General features: G+C 41.7%; 1 protein-coding gene across 1 annotated transcript in view; it reads left to right on the top strand.

Moving 5' to 3' along the window:
- LOC147237450 (latent-transforming growth factor beta-binding protein 2-like) overlaps positions 1–21,649 on the top strand; it is a 102,414-nt gene that overhangs the window by 11,306 nt on the left and 69,459 nt on the right. Inside the window, exon 3 of the mRNA XM_086149169.1 lies at positions 10,220–10,481. Within this exon, the coding sequence (XP_086005295.1) occupies positions 10,220–10,481 (262 nt within the window). The remainder of the gene's footprint in view (positions 1–10,219; positions 10,482–21,649) is intronic.

The raw sequence follows: 21,649 nt of genomic DNA, 5'->3' as shown, positions 1-21,649 counted from the left end.
GTGAAAATAAGACGTCTGGCCTAGATTTCTTCCTGAAGAGGCTATTTTTTGTTTTGTTGTAAACCTTTGCTTTTGAGCTTTTCATAGGACATTAAAGACCAAGGGGAGAAAAAACAAAATGCTCTCACAAGCAAGAATTGTTTACACTTTTTGTGTGCTGTGTGATATCTGCATGCCTCCTTCTTCTTCTTCTACTTCTTCATCTTCTTCTTCTCAGAGGTTGTTGAACTTTCCAATAACCCATAAATAAATGTTTTGGAGAATCTTCAGGACAATTTACCATTAATTCAGTAACATCATACAAATATTGCCTGGCTAACTAAAAATATCTTGCTACATATGCTGTTATTTTCATTGTTAACATTTGTTCAATCAAAAACATTATTTTCATCATTCACCCTTCAAATGGGTGAAGGATGACTTCACCCATCACTTCTTCATCCCCTCTGTTCCCTTCAACAACATGTCCATTGAAGTCTGCACCAATTACTTCTCTCTCGTCTGTGGGGATATTCCGCATCACTTCATCTAACTCATTCCAGAACTTCTCCTTCTCCTCAAATTCACATTCACCTGCGGGGCATAGCCACTAGCAACATTGAGCATCACACTTTCAAGTTCCAGTTTCAGACTCATAAGTCTATCTGACATTCTTTTCACCTCCAGAACGTTCCTAAAAAACTCCTCCTTCAAGATAATTCCTACTCCATTTCCCTTCTTGTCAGTACCATGATAGTACAACTTAAAGCCTGCTCCGAAGCTTTTAGCCTTACTGCCTTTCCACCTGGTCTCCTGGACACACAGTACATCCACTTTCCTCCTCCGCATCATGTCGACCAACTTTCTACCTTTTCCTGTCATTGTCCCAATATTCAAAGTTCCTACTGTCAGTCCGAGACTCTTGCCTTTCCTCTTCTCTCTCTGCTTCCTAACACGCCTTCCTCCTCTCATTCTTTGAGCTACAGTAGTCCAGTTTCCATCGGTTCCCTGTGGGTCATCGGTACCGATGACGGTCGTTTTAACCCGGACCTCGAACAACCCGGTATTATCTGGTTATTATGGTTGATTTGCATGTTTGGTTTTGGCAAAAGTTTTACACCGGATGCCCTTCCTGACGCAACCCTCTGCATTTATCTGGGCTTGGGACCACTTAGAGAGACACTGGGTGGTGGGGGGCACGGGGCAGCGTCTCCCTGAGGCTACATTATGAATTATATTAAATATATAAACTATATATTCAAATTTTAACTATATATTTAAATTTTAATCAACTTACTCTCTTCTCAATTTTCTTGTTGTGTCAACTGGACTTGAATTTCTTTACTTGAAGACATTTCACCCCTCACGGCGTGTGTGAAAGGTTGTGTATGAAGCCCACCACCTCTGCTAGAGATTTTTTTTTCTGTTTTGACAAGGATGGCTTTTTTGACTCCTCTCTCGAACCATCTATCTTCTCTGGCCAGAAAACGGACATTGCTGTTCTCAAAAGAATGACCCTTGTCCTTCAGGTGTACCTTGGAGTCCTGTCCTGAAGCAGTGGCTCTCCTGTGTTGGGCCGTCCGTTTGTGCAGAGGTTGTTTGGTCCCTCCAATGTAGACCTCATCACAATCCTCAGTGCAAATGACAGCATACACGACTTTCCCCATCTTATGCCAGGGTTTTGGCCTTGGGGTGCACCAGTCTCAGGGCTAATGTACTGTACTCTGGTCTTGCTGCTACCTTCAGCGGTTGATGGGATGTTCTTGGCTCAGTGGTGTAGAGTTCTGATTAGCCCCCAGTTTGTGTTCAAGGGGGTGGTGTGAGTTGAAAAGTGAATACTGGTCAATGATGTCTTGATGTCCAAGCTTCTGTCCAGTTGAATGTAAATGCAACAGTCCAAGAAGGGATGTTGGTCAGCAGTGACATCCTTCTTTGTGAATTTGATGTGGCCGTTGACGATGCTTAGGTGAGTAAACACTTCACCTCATTCTTCTTGATCTTCTGCATACCTGAACCAGTGGCTTGGTGGTGTTCCCCTGAACATTGCATTGCTCTCAACTTCCTCCATGTATAATTTCGCCACTCTGGGGGATACAGGCGAGCCAATGGCACATCCATATTTTTGCCGAAACCGCCATTGAACTGGAAATAGGTGGTCTGTAGACAGAGGTCCAGTAGGGTGCAGATGTGATCCTTGGTGGGTTTCGTTCTTTCTATTAAGGTGTTGTCCTGAATGATAAATGGGGATAAATGTGAACAGTGAGGTTACATTGTGCATGGTTTCATCCAGGGCCAGCCTGATCTGCTTGACCTTTCTAGCAAAGTCCTGTGAATTCTGGATATGGTGTGAGGTGCTAACAACCAAAGGTGACAAAATCTTTACCACGTGTTTGTATGTGATGGATTTAATGCTGCTGAGCCTGTAATACAAGACATAGTTTCGACTGGGTACAGTCGATAATAATGTGGTTTGTCTATGGCATAATCCTTTTCTAGATGCTGTAGACAGTGGACCATTTCCTTCTTGTATGCATTGGCCGGGTCCCATTTCAGGGTTTCATATGTTGTTGTGTCCCTGACGAAATAGTCCATCTTTGTTTGGTAATCCTTTCTATCCAGAACTACTTTACATCTACCTTCGTGGGCTTGTCAGCCATACGCAACAACCACATCTCCAATACAGAAGCTGAACAAATCCGACTCAAGGTCTCAGCAGCGCTCTTTAGTGCCAACCCACCCCTGTCCGATCTGACATCTGAAGAGAAGACGCCACTCTCCTCGCTCCAGAAGGACGAGAGCATCATTATCTCCCCAGCCGATAAAGGTAGTTGTACAGTAGTTCTGGATAAAAAAGGATTAGCAAGCAAAGAAAATTTCCTTAGGGCTTCCAGTTCCGGGTTACTGCTCTTGCTGCGCACAGAGTAGCTTTTTCAACAGTTATTTTTTGGTTTTCTATAATTTTAAGCTTAGATTTTCTAGATTTTTTTAATCAAATCCCCCTCTACACCTTCCCCATCTCCTTCTTATCTCGGGCGTCTCCCTTTCACCTCATCTTTCGCTCGAGCAGACATTTTTCTCAGACGGACTAACAATGAGCAAACTATGACAAAGATTTTGTTAGCCGCCCGAGCTAACACAGCCAATGCAACTGACGTAACAAGCGTTATCAGCTCACTTCATGGAATACACAGCGATCCTCCAGTCTCATCTACCTCGCTATACTGCCTGGATCTCCGGTACGGCTCCACTGTAAGATGCCAAGTGGACAGAAGATTACATACTCCAGGGAACAGCTGCTCCAGCTGTTCCCCCATTCTAACAATGCTGTGGTTCTGGACCTCCCGGAAGAGATTCTGCGCACCCAACGCCAGGATTCTCCGAACTTCCCTCTACTACTCCCCACGACCCCCCCCCCGTCAACAAAAAAAGTACCAGAAGGGGAATGAAAAAGGGCAGCATCAGAGCCCGACTTAGACCGGAGAGAGTTAATACCGCTCCCCTCGGTCATGTTAGCTGACATGCATTTGCTCCATGGGACGAGCTCCAGGTCAATGTGAACCATATGCATGAGTACCGGACTGCCTCCTTGCATTCACGGAAACATGGTCAAACAATAATGATAATTCACCACACATAGACGTTTTCGGTCATCCCATAAGGGGAGACTGAGACACTGATAGCATGGGGAAACACCGCGGCGTGAGAGTCTGCCTTACTTCACTGGTGATGAAGACCTTGGAGAGAATTGTAAAAGCTCACATCACCAGAGTAACTTAACCCCTGGTTGATCCTTTCCAATTTGCCTGTAGGAGGGTGGATGATGCCAAGATCTTCCTAACTGATTCCATACAGGGACACCTAGAACCCCACACAACCAACCTCCTTTTGGCTGAAGTCTCCTCAGCTTTTAACACCTTACAACAGTACATACTGGCGGAGAAGCTGATGACCTGTTTCCATCTCAACCACCGGCTCATCCAGTAGATCATCAGCTTCCTCACCAACTGATCCAGAGTGTTCTGGTGAACAATGTCCTCTCCAACACCCACCTTCCCTCATCTGGCTCACCGCAAGGCTGCATCCTGTGACGACTACAGGTTCAACCGACACTCTCCCTATTGTCTGGTCCTTCACTCCACTACGGTTCAGTCCTCCAGGGCTTCGTGCTCTGGTGCGAGGCCTCCTGCTGAAGCTCAATGTGAGCAAAACTAAGGCCATGGTCATCATGTTCTCCGGGAGGCAGACACTATTGGCAAAGGTAATCACCACCATCATACAACGAGAGTCAGTAGAAATAGTGGAGGAGTATAGATACCTGGGCACTGTCTTTGACAACCTCCTCTAACTCGTAGGAGATCATCAGGAAATGTCACCAACGGCACAATCCTAACCACATTCTGTCATGCCTTCATTGAGAACGTAATAACTTTCTCCTTCACCTGCTGGTTCCAGTCAATCAACCAACGTGACAGGAATCGCCTGGAGCACACCCCCTTGATCTGCTCCAAAATAATTGTCCACCTCCTCAGACCTCTCTCCCGCTTCCATAACAATCAAATATTGAAAACAGCCAAAAAAGATCCTTGCAGACCTGCTGCACATCTTATACCTGGCCTTCGAGTGGCTCCCCTCTGGTTCCAGACTCCGCTGCCCTGCCTGCAAAACCCAGAGGAAACGGGCAATCTCTGTCCCCTGAGCCGTCCAACTCTGCAATTCCCAGCAACCCTGCAAACCCCTCACCATCATACCAGCCCCCACACCCCCGCTGAGTATATATATATATATATATATGTGTATATGTATACATGTATATACACACATTATCCTTTTTTCTTTTGGTTCACATACAACATCGCCAAACATGTGGCAAAGACTTTGTCACCTTTGGCTTGCAACGCCACAAATCTTATCCAGAATTCACAGGACTTTGCCAGTAAGGTCAAGCAGATCAGTCTGAAGCCGGATGACACCGTGGTGTTGTACGATGTACAACACATCTCCACATTGGATGCCATCACTGCAGTGAGGGAACGCCTTGTTTAAGATAACACCTTAATAAATAGAGGAAAACTCACCATGGATGACATGTGCACCCCTCTGGACCTTTGTCTACAGACCACCTATTTCCAATTCAATGGTGGTTTCTATCAGCAAAAACATGGATGCACCATGGGCTTGCCCATAGCCCCCATAGTGGCGAACTTATACATGGAGGAGTGTTTAAGTGCAAAAGTACAGAAATAATTTGTCACTGAACAACTAACAAGTTATGCTGAGGTAGATATGGTTGGGTTTGATTTTTAATGTGATAGGAGTGCTAAGGTGCTGTTGCAAAAAAAAAAGTGATAGCAGTATGCAGTTTGAAAGTGTATTTTCAAGTGCAAGTTCAAGTGCATCATTGGAGAGACCAAACAGCCTCTACACAAACAGATGGCCCAACACAGGAGAGCTACCACTTCAGGACAGGACTCCGTGGTCCACCTACACCTGAAGGACAAGGGCCATTCTTTTCAGAACAGCACTGTCCATATTCTGGCCAGAGAAGACAGATGGTTTGAGAGAGGAGTCAAAGAACCCATCTTTGTCAAAACAGAAAAAACACCTCTGAACACAGGGGTGGGCCTCAAACAAAACCTTTCATAAACTTATGACGCCGCACCGGGATCAATACCAAGACGGATTTTTACATGCAGATCAGGTGCATCTGCAACCTCCAAACAACCAAGTGTTGAACCAAGATTCACCACCAAACCCAGTCCTTGGTAACTTCCACATGAGCCTCGGTTCATATGATCCAACAGGTTTCACTTGTTTGTTTAGGTTTACCTTTTCACATTCCAATCCAGGTAATCCAAGAATAGTTGGTCTTTTGCCCCAATAAACAACACCCCCATTAGCATAACAAGCCCCTTAGACCTAGTTTCTGCTGATTAACTCTTACATTTACATAACAGACCACCGTAACCTAGACCTGCCCAAAACCCTGACAGTTGTATTTGGAAACTCCCCACAGGTCATTAGAACTGAAGAACCCTCTCAGATGAGGGATGAAATGTCTTCAAGCGAGGAAATTCAAGTCCAGTTTTCATAACAAGAAGATTTTGACAAGACTTCACCATGACCTGGATGACTGAGAATCTCCATAAACATCAACTCTATAAATTAGAAAGTCTAGTTTTGACTGACATCCATATATTATGCATCATCATCCCTGTTCTGTCTTCATATAGTGACAGAAGCAGTGTTCTTAGGAGAGCTCCTTCCGATCATATATCACAGCGCCCTCCTCTGCTTATAGATCATGCACTTTCAGGATGGCAGGGTTTGTGGGTTTTTGGACGAGCACTGCATTCATAGTCATCCTGCCCCCATATCCGGTTTACAATCACAAGCGTCCTCATATTTGGAGGATTTACAGACCATATTGGAGTTGTTATAATGTGTGGCTAAAAGTAATTACACATTATTACGGGTCAGCTGTAGGTAAAAAAAAATCCCTTTGAAGAACTGAGGTAGGTTTAGAGAATTAGACAACTAATGTATTGGAACAGAAGCAATAAAAACAGTGAGTGAAATGGTGCATCCATGACCGAGGCCTCAGAGAATACCCCAGAGAATAACGGAGGATCCCACCCACACTGTTTAGGTTTTGAATATTTTCATTCTGGTCTTCTAATAAAAACAGCAGATTTACAGTTGTTGACAGCACAAGTTAACTTGTTTTGACAAGCCTGAAATAATAGACGTTGCACTGGTGGACCATGTGGACATCACATGTAAAAAGATTAAAATTCACTCAATTACCTTTAATGTTTACCATTAACAAGCAATTATATTGAATGCTCATCTGACCAATTCTTACATCTTCAGTTGTTAGTGTGTTCAGATGAGAAGAGGCTTGTCCTCACCACTGCCTCTCATAATCTTTTAACACTTGACCTATTTCATGAGCTCTTTCAGGTTTTGTGGTGACTCCTCAAGAGAAGCTTTTGCTGTCATCACAGGAGCTTCACCAGACCTAATCTTCACTCTGTACAAAGGGTTTACACAGTTTGCTGTAAAGCCTCAAACTATTGAAAGAATATTTCATAAAGTAGGCTACATTTATCCTAATGCAGCTCTTTAGGAGTGTTGCCTTATCTTAACTTCATTGTGGAAGCCTAACCCAAACCCCAATCACCTTTTTTTCCTCTTTTCAACAGGATGTTTTTGTCAAGTAGTTTGTAGCCTCAAAATCAATCTGAGATTATGACCGTAACAGTTTAATTCTGTGGTTGTGTTGCACCGGGTAAAAGCAGGTGTTGTGTTTACTTTGCTCTATGCTGAATTAAAGGACTACAGAGTTTCAATTTGATGTCTTACTTTGAGTCAGTGAAGACAAAGTGAATCTCTGGCGGTTTCTAATGGTCTGAAAATGGGGAGGTGAAAACAAGAATCCAGTGAGCAAAGTACCTAATTTTCCCTACATGCACACTCTACTGCCCTCTGTGTTTGTGCTTTAACCTGGAATATAACTTGGTCGTCAGAGAGATGGGTTTCTAACATAAAATCTAAAGACATTTAAGTCCTTGTCCACAGGATTATTGACGTGACAAGAAAAGGTGCAATGGAAAAATACGATACCTCTACTTTTATCTTGCACATATAGATATATGGCCTACAATGAAAGCTAGACAATTCTGTCTCCAATGCGAACATCCATCCATAACTATACTTCAATCCATAAAGATGATATAGGTGTCATCTTGTCAGTTCACACTTGACACTGAGGGGATCACAGTTTATGTTTTTGAAAAAGTGTTCTTGTGACCCCTGAGTGACTCAATGGTATTTTTAGGCGTATGGATGCTTTCATTTTCAGCTGTCAGGAATTCCTTTAGAGAAGCTACTTTGGCAGGAAGCACCTCACAAAAACGTTGCCAATAGTATGCTGCTGTAGCTCAAGTTTGAGAGGACCCGAGTCAAAAAGATACACGAACCTTTGTTGACACTAATCCCGCTGAACAAAAGGTTCTATATTAGTAATTTTATTCAGAGTTGTCTGGATCAGCATGTTTATTTAAAACATGCAGAGATGCCAACAACAATCAATAGTCTCTTTTCAGATGACTGGATCTGGACACAATCTCCCCAAATTTGGCAAGTTGCCTCTCGGTCATAATTAAGGCTGAAGTGGCAATGCCAGGAATGCTTGCCATTTCTCCTCTTTTATTTCAAATGAATTCTCATTTTATAACTCTCGCAAAGTAATAATGACTTCACATATTTGTGAAATGGATGGAATGTGTGGCAATTAGTTTTAATGATGTGCAAGACAAATCTGCACGACAGCAATTACCACGACAATGTGTTCAACAGCCGAGAGGCTGGGCCCAGAGACGACAGACAGGCTGCGACACTGGAAGTTCAGTCTGTATGTGTGGGGCAAATGTGCCAGGAGTCACCGATCTCTCCACATTATTGTCAGGCTATAGGTTTGTCTGGTGAAAGGCTATTCCATTTCTACCCACTTTATTTAGTTATTTTAATTGGGTCAAAGCTTCTCAGTTGAATTCAAACTGTTTATTTGAAGAATTCTGTTTCACACGTTACCATCTCGCTAAAAACATGTTCCTGGAATCTGTGGCAGATCCGATGCTCGGGTCCCCAAAATGAGGCTAAACAGACCTGCGACATGACGGTGGCGTCCAGCCAGCCCATACTTGAGTTAGATGATGTATTAAATTCCTTGCCAAGCAGAGCTCAGGCAATTCCTCTTCTACCCCACGACGGAAATTCTGATCACACACAGTTAAACAAATCTACAACCACATTTCTCTAAATGCGTACACCTCATCAAAAAGGGGCTGGATTTTCCTCAAAGTAGTTAAAACGAAATGCCCAAGTGAATTAGTTTAGTCTAAATAAAATTTTCTTCCCCACAACACACAAGAGACCGGTGATTGTATGATATTTAATCCGGAGGTTTTTTTTTTTTAGTTTTTCTCATCACACCACAGCCTGACAGTGCTTAATATGCTGGTCTTTCGATTAACACCATAAAAAAAAAAAAAAAAAAACTAAAACACAGACCTCACTGTAGTTTCTCACTCATGGAACGGAGATGTGCACGGGAAGTAAAAGTGGTACAGAGCACCATCTTGTTTCTCCCTTCCTCACTGTTTTGAGCCTACGTCGTCCAGGACTTTTTTTTTTTTTTTGTGGGTCCAGTGGGTTTTTAATCATGAGTGAAAGACACAGAAATGGGCCAAAGCAGTGTCGCGATAACAGAGAGTGTGCAGCAGGTAGAGCCCTGTTTTCACCCAGTAGGGCCCTTTCAACTGCCAGCCCTACTCAGTGCCAAGAACTGCAGTCCCCTTCTTGCCTGCGATCAGTCAGTGTCCACAGCATCTGTGTCAATAGCATTCCATACCCTGTTGACAGAGTTCTGCTGTTTGCCTTTGCTAACACACACCAATGGCCTGATTTACCGTTTAAAGGACAATGCCATAAATCCTGTGTCAGTTATTAAATACATCTGTACCACAAGATAGAAGCTTGTTTACTTTAGATTGCATGCCAGAGGTCTTTTACTATTTGAGGTATCTTGTATGTGATGGGAGGATGTGAGGGTAGGCTGGTGGGGTGACACGGATTCGTTTTCCATGACCATGTAATGACCTCCTTGTTTTGGATTTGTAGACTATTGATAGATTTTATCCTCACATCTGTTTTTTTTAAGTGCTGTAAGCCCAATTCTCCTTCAAATAAAAGACAGTTCCACAGCATATGTCTTTGATTAATCGTCAGGTATTCACAGTTGTCCTTGCAGTTCCCATACGTTTGCTATTGCTTTTAAAAACACTTACTGTTATGACTTTTTAAACTGCAAGTGTTCCAGTTGGGTTCAAGTTTAGAATGACTGGAAAACACTGCGTATAGTATTACTTTAATCTGAGCCATGAACCTTGAGTCTAGATTTAACCTTTGCAGGAAAATGGATAAGGACCTAATGTGAATGATTGTTTGCATTTGGATTTAACAAAGCAACTGAACTTGACAGGCCCTCCGGGTTCTTCGCTGCATAGAAGACAAAAATTGTTAAGTTATACTCATGGCCCCTTGATTGAATCAATTTAAAGTGCGCTCCAGTGCTGAGATCAGGAAAAGGCATTTCTACTACTGCTCCATCGTACAAGGGGGGCACATGTTCTAACTTGACCCGTTGAAAACTTAATCTCCCTCTGTGCTTCCTCTTCAGCTGATTGCCAGCCCCCCTGCCAGAATCGAGGCTCCTGCAGCCGACCACATACCTGCGTATGCCGCTCAGGTTTCCAAGGACCCCGCTGTGAGGAGGTGGCACCAGAGCAGGTGTATATCCGCGATGGGGGCACCCTGAGGCGTGTTCAACCCGGCACCAACCCTTTCCACAAAGACCAACTACGGAGACATCCTTCAGAAAGGCAAGCCATTGAGGTCCAGACCCCAAGGCCTACATCCACAAGACAGCCTGTCCACACGGTGTACGTAAGATCAACAGTATCTGTGTCTCCTCTTTTTATAGTCCCAAACAAGAGCAGGGGTCTAAAGTGTGTAATCCTCTGTCAACTCTGAATGTCCTATCACAGCAGACTAGTCATTACAGCAGACTAGTTTTCAAGCTACATTCTAACAATGCAATCCTGAATTAATGACACCTGTGAATCGTTACTGCCACATCAAATAAAATAATCATCAAATAAGATTCAGTATTTACTGCACTGAAGAAGTTTTCAATAGAGGGCAAAGACCAGCCAGTGACTGATTTTTGTAGTGCACTTATATCAGCCACTGATTTATTCACAGACATACAGTGTGTCAGGATACTCTCAATGGAATACAAGTAGGACACCAGCAACTTCTGCGTTTTTTTTTTTCAGTGAGTGTTCTCATTGGAGAGGTCCAGGAAAGATGTCTGTGCTGTGTTAGCAAAACTGCATTTCTTTTGATGATGTGATATACTTGTATGATCCCAGGATTGGGAAACTATATTAGGAGCTGCTGCTGCTGCTGCAGGTAGCCTTTTCTCACATAGTGCATCATTTAAAAATATTGCAAGAAAGCATTTAGTTGTGTTTATTGCGATTGTTCTAACTCCCAGTAAAATATTGAATGCAGGCTTATCAAAAAGCCCACCAGACTATCACCATTGAACGTAATCACATTGAATGACGCTATTTATGTTAGACATTGCACAGCACAGTGGTGCGGTGGTTAGCACTTCCTGGTTGGGTCCAGACAGGGGCCCTTTCTGTGTGGAGTTTGCATGTTCGTCCCCTGTCTGCTTGGGTTCCCCAAGGCTCTCCTATTTCCTTCCACAGTCCAAGAACATGCAGTAGGTTTATTGGAGACCCTAAATTACCAAGATGTGTGAATGAGATGGTAAATGGTTGTAAAACGCTTGGATTGATATCAGCACCCTGTGACCATGAGTTCAGGACAGGTGGAATAGATAATAAATGAAGTCATGAATCAGAAAAACTATTTTTGTCCCCAAGGGGCAATTGGGGAATGAACTTTAGATATTAATTATACTGAATCATACTGAAAGTAAAATAAATACCGAGAAAAAAGTAGACTAAGACTGCCATTCTTGACAAAGATAATGTAAATCATAAGGTAAGTGATTATGTTTTTTTAGACTTTGACCATTTAAAATTTTCTTTGATTTATTGTGAGAACTGTGATGATAATGTATCCAACTACTAATTACTTCAACTGATTTTTCTAAGACTGCTGATGAAAGCTGAAACAGTTTCCCAAAATTAATGTCTGACAGTCTTACATTCTTGTTGGAATAATCACATTACCATGGCTAAACCTATAGCATTTACTAAGATGTTGAGAAACATTTTGGAAATTTGGAGTCAGGCCCACAGCCTTTTTAATCTCCTCAGAGCTAGTTCAAGTGTTATAATTTGTTTAAGCACTCTGCTCACCATCCATTATTTTAGACAGTTGGTCATCTGATGAATTATTCTTCACTGAAGCACTTTAACATTCTCAATTCCGGTTGACATTTGGTGCTTCTATTGCTAGTTGTGAGATATTTATATTTTTTCTTATGTGTTAAGGAATTACATTTACCTCACCGCTGGATGTTTGATGAAAATCTACGAAATGTTTTGGCAGATGGTTTAAAAAGAATGTTTACACATCCGTTTTCCGAGAACAGTTAACTTGAGTCATAGTAAATCTAATCAATACGGGCCCTCTGAAGACTGAGCACTTGTGATGCGAACATTCTCTTTGTTCTCGGTCACACATTTTTGCTTCTTGAGTCACAGATGAGAGACACATTGAAATGAAGCGTCCGGATTAACTTTATAAGACAACTGTTCACGTTTAAAGTTTCAGCTGAAGCTGACAAACTATGCTGCCCACACAGATTTGCTGTCCATCTGTTTTAAGCCAGTCTCTTTGGATTCAGGCAGCTTCTGTATATTCTAAAAACCTGTGCTCACATATTATATACATATGACAAATAAGGCAACCGCTACAATTCCAGCCATGGTGCTGATTGATTAAACTATCACTGCCATCTTGCAGTGTCATTTACTTTACTTTACTTTTCAGATGATCCAACACAGATAGGTTAGTTGTGTAAAATACAAATTCACTTGTACAGTGAATTCCGTGTATTTCTCAATGATAACTCTGTATATTAGTTGTGTGTATGCTACATAGAGGCTAGTAGTCAACATGCTAGTGGGAATAACATAAAACATCATGTAAATTCGTGATGTCAACTAGACTCTAATCCAAGCTTGCTTTTAATGTCACATCTGTTTCACTGGACTTCACTGGCATCATTTTAAGCATAATTATCACTAAAGCTCATTTCGTACATTTACAGAGGTGCTTTTTTGATTTGTTTTTGAGTCCTCAACATGGACAGAGGAGAAACAGAGCAGTGATAACAGTGTACACATTTTATTTGAATATCGCCCTATCCTCAAGTTCTGCTGTTTTTCATTGATATTCAAAAATAATTCATAAAATATCACTTTTCTGGAGATTTTCTTCTGCTTCAAGTTAAGTTTCACAAAAGAACAGGACACACATCAATCATTTGTGACTTAATAAAGTTTCCCTGCAATTTTTTTTCCATGACCAAGTCACATAGTTTAATGATAATAAAATCACTGATTTTATTGGAATGGAGGCTGCTTAGCCTGGTCTCTGAGACTCATGTCCATCCAGTGGGCTGTAATTACATCTTAGCCTCTGGCAGTGTTTTGAGGCTGGTCCTCAAAGGGTGGACCTGTGAGCTCCAGGTCCTTTCAAGGAGCTTTGGACGGACCCATATATCTATTAAGGCAAATTTTAACAGGTTTATCCTGCATTGAATCTAAATAAGAGCAGAAATTCTAGCGCGGACATTCAAGAACAGAAGTAACTTGAATGCAAGGACATGGGATTTCAAGCATTCAGTTACGTGCAAATCTATTTAAGAGCAGTGACTGTTTGAGGTTTTTGAAAGGAAGCAAAACCAAATCTGGACATAAGCTTTAGAAATTATGTTCTTAAATGTTAAAGAAAACAGCCGTATGTAAAAATAGTAAATGTGTCAATACTTCTCCCCTATGTGGAAGATCGAAGGGAATGATTTGGTCTATTAATGTTGGCTTTAAATGAAGTTTGTCTAATGGTGGGAAAAAAGCAATTTAAAAGAAGCATAATTTTTTTGCTGTCGTACAGAGGCAATTGTCTTTAAATGGGTTGATCAACATGTCTGCCAAAATCGTCATGTCTTTCTTCAAACCATAGTCCAAAAATTTACCACAATATTTTCTTTCATCGGTACTGCCAGGAATCTACTTGAGTTCTTATGTAATGTAGATCAAAGCTCAGGTCTGCATTCTGCTGGACCAGAATCATCTTTCGTTGAAGTCAAAGTTAGCTTTATTGTCAATTTCTCCACATGTACTAGACATACAGAGGAATCATGAAGACGTTTCTCACTACTTTCAATAAGTGCACACTAAATTTTATACATTTCAGTTTTCATGCCATTAAATCTCTCTGGTCATGTCACCTCAATACCGGTAGATTGTACTTTATACTTTATGGTTTAATTTTTATTGTTTAAACATATATAATTTGAAAATTGGTGTGAAAATTGAAGTGAATTTGTAAATAAGGGAAACTTCTTTTCTTTTCAGCTTTTCTCTTCAGGGGTCGCCACAGTGAATCATCCTTCTCCATCCAACCCTATTCTCTGTATCCTCCTCTCTCACACCAACTATCTTCATATCCTCTTTCACTACATCCATAAATCTTCTCTTTGGTCTTCCTCTAGACCTCCTGCCTGATAGCTCAAAGTCCAGCATCCGTCTACCAATATAGTCACTATCCCTCCTCTGTTCCTGACTGAACCATCTCAGTCTGGCTTCTCTGACCTTCTCTCCAAAACATCTAACATGTGCCTCTGATAGGCTCATTCCTGATCCTATCCATCCTTGTCACTCCAAAAGAGAACCTCAACATGTTCATCCTTGCGACCTCTAGTTCTGCCCCCTGTCTTTTCATCATTGTAACAGTTTCTAGGCCATACAGCATCGCTTGTGTCACCACTATCTTGTACACCTTTCCTTTCAGTCTGGCTGATAGTCTTCTATCACATAGTGCCCCTGACACTTTTCTCCACCCATTCCTACCTGCTTGAACCCGTTTCTTTACCTCTTTTCCTCACGCACTGTTGCTCTGGACTGTTGAACTTAAATACTTGAAATCCTCCAACTTCTTGATCTCTACTCCCTGTAGCCTCACCATTCCACCCAGGTTCCTCTTATTTACACACCTGTATTCTGTCTTGCTGCAACTAACCTTCATCTTCTAGAGGTAAATATATAGCAAAAACTATAAGTAAATATTTAAATAGGTGTGTGGAGAGATTTTGTTTGGCATCCTGAGGGGGGGCAGTGAGGAGGGAGTGGGAGAGTGGGGAGTTCAGCATCCTGACAGCCTGGTGCATGAAGCTGTTGGTTAGTCTGGTGGAGCAGGCACAGAAGTTCTGGTACCTTCCCCCTGTGGGCAAGAGGCTTAACAAACTGTGTGTGGGGTGGCTGGTGTTGCTCACAATCGAGGACACTTTATGGGTGAGGCGTGTTTTGATCATTTACCAATGATCCTTCCAGCTGTGTTCATGCTGCAGAGCTTTCCTGTTGTAGTCCGTGCAGTTTCCATCCCACACAGTGATACAGGTGGTCAGGATGCTCTCGATGAGAGAGTGTACATGATGGGGGGGGGCTTTCGTGAGCATCCTGACCGTATAGAAGTAGAGGCACTACTGTGTTTTCTTTGCCAGTGAGGTAGTGTTGGTGGTCCAGGTGAGGTCCTCGCTGACGTGCACCCCCAGGAATTTGGTGCAACTCCCTCGCTCTACAGCAGCAACATTAGTGGTCAGAGGGGGTGCTTGATGTGGCCTCTCCAGAAGTCTACAACAATCTCCTTAGTCTTGCTGACGTTCAGCAGGGGGTTGTTATCTCTATACCACATTGTTAGAAGGTTGACCTCCTTTCTATAGTGGGTCTTGTCGTCCTTGGTGATGAGACCCACCAGAGTTGTGTCGTCTACGAATTTCACAATGTGATTGGTGTTGTAGGTTTGTGTGCAATTTTGAGGTAGCAGGGTGAAGAGCAAGGGACTGAGCACACAGCCCTGGGGGGCCCCTGATGCTGCACAAGATGTTGTTGCTGACTCGTACTGCTTGTGGCCTCTCAGAGAGGATGTCCAGCAGCCAGTTGCAGAGGGATGGGTTGAGCAACAGCTGTTGAAGTTTGTTGATAGCTGTTGCAGGATTATGATGCTGAACGGTAGACTGAAGTCCAGGAACAACATTCTCACATGAGAGTCTTTGTTGTCCAGGTGAGTGAGGGCTGGGTGGAGAGCCGAGGAGATTTTGTCTTCTGTGAACTGTTTGGCCCAGTATGTGAACTGGAAGGGGTCTGGGGGGGGGGGGCGGGGGGTGGATTTGATGTATGCCATGACTTGACATTCAAAGCACTTCATGATGATTGGGCTTGTGCTACAGGGCTACAGTTATTGTAGCTGGATGGGGCAGATTTCTTTGGCACTGGTATGATGGCTGTGGATTTGAAGCATGATGGAACAGCTACCTGCCTCAGGGAAGTGCTAAAGACTTCGATAGACATCCTTAAGCTCCTCTGTGCAGTCCTTCAGCACCCAACCAAGGATGTTGTCTGGGTGTTGGTGGTGGAGAGTGTTCTCCTATCGCTGGCAGCAGACAAGTGCAGGGTTTGGTCATGGGGAGGCTGTGGGGTATTCTGTGGATGTGTTGTTTTGTGTCTAAAACCGTGTTAAGAAGCTGTTTAGGCTGTTTAGCAGAGAGATGTTGTCATTGCAGAGCTGTGGCATAGGTTTGTAGTCTGTGAGGGTCTGGGTGCCTTGCCACAGGCTGTGTGCATCTCTGCTGTCTTTGAAGCGGCAGATTATCTTGTTGGTGTAGTTTTGTTTGGCTTTCCTGATGCCATGTGACAGGTTGGCTCTCGCTGAACTCTGGACAGTTTCATCTTTGTCTCTGGCCCTCAGCAGCCGGTGGACGCCTCTGTCAGCCATGGCTTCCAGTCAGCTTGGGTGATGATGGCTTTAGTGTGGAAGGGTGGAACAACATACCCTGTGGAGTGGTGACGGATATAGATCTTTACTATGTAGATTGCACTGAGGTTTTATTGTTCCGTGAAGAATATGAAGTTACAGACTAAGTTAGCAAGACAACACCAGTACGAAAATATCAATTAAGAATTTGGAAGAGAAAAGGAGAGGAGAGTTGTTCAACCTCAAATATATCAGTTTGTGCCTTCTCTTACTTGTAAAGCAAGTACAAATAATTTGTCATGCAGCACCCAACTAGTTTCCTCTTTCCTTCTTCTCTTCCTATTAGGGAACATATCAGTTACTTTGTATACATACATTTATATAGTACTGGTGTGTAGATGAATATGCCTTGGATCAGATTTGGTTTTCATTTCAGCAGCACCCTGTTACTGATTCCACTGGTCAGGTAGTGCCAAGAACTGCAAAAAGTAGGGAGGTGGAATGAGACAGACAACAAGAAAAGAATGAGTGATGCAAAATCAAAACAGCAATTAAAGAGAGAAATTGATCAGTCTTACCAAACAAGGAGGGGTGACTGATTTTATGTCCAGTGTATGGTTAAGAAGATATGCTTCCTGGACTATTCTCTTGTTGCTTCAGTCGGTTCTGATTAAAAGTTTGAAACCACATTGTTTGTATATGTCTGTCTGCATCTGACTGTAAGAGGTTCGTCATCATCTCAGTGAAGACAGTGTTTTTTATTTTTCTCAATTTCCAGGGTCTTAAAACTGTTGGAGAAGGAACAGATTTTTGGCAATATGAAACCAAAAGATTGTGGTCATTTTTTTTTGTTTTGTTTGTCTTTTCAAGTGAACAAAATTCTACAAACATAAACAATTGTTTTGGTGGTTGCTAATACTTGATATTTTACACATTTTATGTAGTTCAGATGAATTTATTTATTCTTTAAAAAAAAAAAGAGTAAGAAAAAGTTTATCATATGTTTATATGTTTATCATATATATATAAAGTGTTTCGAAATCAGCGCTATGTAATTTAAGCATTGTGTTAGAACATGTTAGTACCTGACATGACTTACAATCATCCTATTGGCACATTTATTTTCTGACACATTATTTGAATGGACAAGAAATGTTTCAGGATTCCTTTCAGTGGGATTCTAGGACATAGGAACGTGACATGAGAATCAGCCCAACTGCATTATTTTCGGTTAACGTCCCAAGTCTTTTTTGGTATTTTCATTTTTGTCCCAAATTCTTGTTGTCCATTCTATAACATCTAATATGATATCTTATATGCATCTGGGAAGTTAATGAATGGGTCCTCCTCCAACTTGTGCTCTTTGTTGCATGGAGTGCGTGCCAATAGTTGTAAAACTGCATTTCATGTGAATATTTTGCCCAGAAGTATCAAAATACTAGTTCATATTAAGAGATCTTATCAATCACAACTGGTCTGCCAGCGCCCAGTAGGAACGTCAGAGCAAGTGGTGAATGTTCCTGGCTGAGTTGGAACTTCTAAAATGCATCAACAACAACCTCCTCTTATGAGACCTGCATATCAATGTCACACTACCATCATTTTCTAACATCACTCCGCTACAGGAAGCAGAGCGGGGCTGAGCAGGATGTGTGTACAATACACAGGTCTTTGTTACATACAGGAACCAAACCAAAATCTTTCTGCACCTACTGGGAAAAGAAAGCTGTTAAGATACCATAACAGAAATATGATGACTAAATGTTTTAAAAGATGAATTAAGTGTCAAAGACATTGAATTTAGGGGCAGGTATTGTCTAGTCCTAAAGCACATTAAATGTTCCATGTTCTCGCTCCTTTTCTTCATTTAGACTGCTTCTGCTTCTAAAGTGTTGATTTTACTCTATTCATCATTGGAACAATGCTGTATCATGGTATTATTGTTACAGTTGGCAAAATAGAATGGTTTATCATAAAACCCAATGGGGAGAGGAGGGTACCACCCTGAACTTGGTGTTTGTTGAGTCAAAGTCATTCTATGATTTGTCACTAAAACTTGTGAGTGAGGCATTCTTCATAACAAATACCAAGTTATAACATGATGGTCTTGATATGACAAACAAGTATGGTTTGGGCAAAAAGTCAGAAACAACAGTTTTCTGCTGTAGAATAGTAGAATGCTTTTGTCTGATTTGGAAGTAGTGGCTTCTGTAATATCTTGGTATCTTGTTCTTTGGTGAGGGCAAAAATGGAACTTGGTGTATCATAGCAACATCAGCAGTGGCATGGGGGGCTGCAAGGATGTGTTGAGGTGAACAAGGACCTCAGCCATTATGTAAAACTTTGAGTTCATTGCTTTACTTAAATACCAAACATTGCTTATGGCAGGGATCCCAAACTTTTCAGCCTGCGACCCAGAAAATTAAGATGACTGGCGACCTCCACTATCCCCGCTATCCCCACTAAATCATGCCCGTAGGACTCATGCACTAATAAGCATTAAAAAACACAGACATAACAATAGGACACAAGAACAGAACAGCTTGACAATCTTGATATGATTTTACATGTTGGCAGAACAACCACTTAAAGTAATAGCCAATAATTGTAGCACTGCACAGACATCAGAGTCAGGATAAGAATCTCTTTATTCACCAAATGTACAATGTACACAGGTATTTGCCATGGTATGACAGCATGTAAGCATTGTTACAGGACAAATTTATACTTTGGCAATCACATTGTTTCAACTTTCACCTCACCTAAGGAGATGGGTGAACAATATGCGTATGGCACTGCAAGTCAATGCTGGGTTTAATTTTGGAGACGGCCACTCACAGATCATCCTCAACATTTAGACGGAAAAGTAGACGCAAAAAAAAGTTTTCTCACAGGTTTGTAGAGCCAATATTGTCTCTCAACTGAAATCCAAAACTCAGCAAGTGTCTTCAAATGAAAAGCTGTCTTTAAGGTGCGGCCACTCGACAGTTCATCAAGTGCGTCCTCTGTCCCAAAATGACTTGTGGACGTTACAGTGAATGTGATCTTATTCAATTTTATTTTCCCACAATTTTGTCCCTCGCGGGATCGGAACCCCCAATTTGGGGATCTCTGGCCCATGGTCATTCAGTATGACTTCAGCCAAAAAACAGGTGGTGCTGCAATAGATCATGAGCTGGAATTCATTGCTGTGTTGAAAGACCTCGAGGTTACCAAAAGCTACAATGTGTATATATCTAGTCTGGTAAATCTAGTAAATGCAGGAAAGTGCATTGATGAGTTGACATTGACAGACAATATGGTAGAATCGGATCACCATCTGAAATTGGCACGGAATAATACGTGCTACCAGTGCAGAAACTGAACATGGAGTAAAGGGACTCAAGTGTTCACTGCAATATGATGTAATCCTGCAGTTCAATCCATTGACTAATCAAAAATGTGATGGCTCAGAAGGCCCTCGCCTGAGGGTTTGAGATTGTAACATTCCAGGTTTTTTATTTGGCCAAAGAACAATGTCCTGTCTAAATATGGTATTGGATATCCTGATAATGACTCTGGTACCCCCAAAGGGAGAGATGAAACAAAACTGCCAGACAAACAGAGAATGATGTAATACAATAGGGAAGCATACAATAAAATGGAAGACTTTAGAATATTATCGTCTAGTAAAAATACTTTTTAGTGAATAGTGAATAAGTAAATAACTGCCGATTAACTGATGTGATGAGTCAGGATTTTTTTTTATTCTCTGGTCTAGCATTAATAGTGGGTCAGGACTGGCCATTCATTTTCTTTCAATCATCTTATGTACTGTCAATTATTAGGTTACTAATCCATTTCTTTGTGAAAAGTATCATCTTTTCCTCATGCTAATTTACATAAAAATGATAGATGATAGGTTTTGGTGACTTTAAAACCAGCTATTGCCTTTCAGAATTGGTTGATGCCACAAACTGAGGCTTTGAAATCTGAACTGAGGATCTTTGGATTCCTTTGGAACTTATGGATCTTAGTTTTCCGCAATTTCTCATCTTGTCCTGTATTGGAAAAAGGTATCATTTCATCTATGTATTTGATCCCACTTTTTAAAACTAGACATTTCTTCAAAATAGTTAAAAATGGGATCAAGCCTATTGACTTGTAAAATAGAGTCGGGAAAGAATATTCAGTTACCTGCAGGAAGGATAACAAATAAGGGGTTATTGCTGGTCTCTGTATGGCTTTGACTTTGACTTGCCCCACGTTTGTCTGGTGACTAATAGGCCAGGCGGTTGTGTGGGTTGTTGACTCAAGGCTTTTCAAATAACCACACAGCCATTTCTCAGAGGAAACTGTGGTCGTAGTGGGAGTTCTCGATGTTAATCATGGATCGCTGGTTGCTTTCACTCCAACTCCATACAAACCACACCACCAGCTCATACAGGAGCCGCTGTCAAATCTTGTGCAGGAGCTCAGCACCTGTATGTAAATTGTGCTGTATTATCATTTGCAGCACTTTTGGAAGTTGTTATTGCATGATATTAAGGCAGGAAGACACAAAAATGTTGACTTGAATACTATTTAATTGTTTTATGTTACTGACCATTGCCCTTGACTTTTTGGCTGAAGGCCTTTTGGGCAGACTGCTCCAACGTGTACTTCTTTCTTCTTCTTTTTCTTTTTCTTCTTCTTCTTCGTCTTCTTCTAATTAATATCTGGCAGGCTATAGAGGGACTCTCCCACTATTCCCCCTTTGTTTTAAAAGCCAATCATCAAAAAAACGAGAACTGAAACCAATTATATTTCGGGATACAATGGTGACTGGATCCACCCTCTTATTGCAAAAGAGAGAAGCTTGTCATGTGTTAGGGAGTGAATTTCTTTTGGTAACAGGAAAATAATGGTTGTTGAATACATGTTAAAAGGAGTCAAGCATTCTCTCCACATTTTGAGAAAATACGGATAAGGTTGCTGCCAAAGAATTTGTCAAAAAATGCTCTTTGACTCAGTGTCCCTTTTTGCATTAAGCTAATGTGTGCCTTTGATTTGTAATATTATAACAGCATAAAATCTATCCCTTATCACTCTTCTGTCATTTATCCAGGGCTGT

Source organism: Fistularia commersonii, chromosome 1 (assembly GCF_037954325.1).
Source record: "Fistularia commersonii isolate RoL2024-O1a breed Wild chromosome 1, RoL_Fcom_v1.0, whole genome shotgun sequence".
In the NCBI taxonomy this organism is placed as follows: Eukaryota; Metazoa; Chordata; class Actinopteri; order Syngnathiformes; family Fistulariidae; genus Fistularia; species Fistularia commersonii.
The sequence above is the reverse complement of the archived record's forward strand: the minus strand, read 5'-3'. Positions and strand labels throughout refer to the sequence as shown.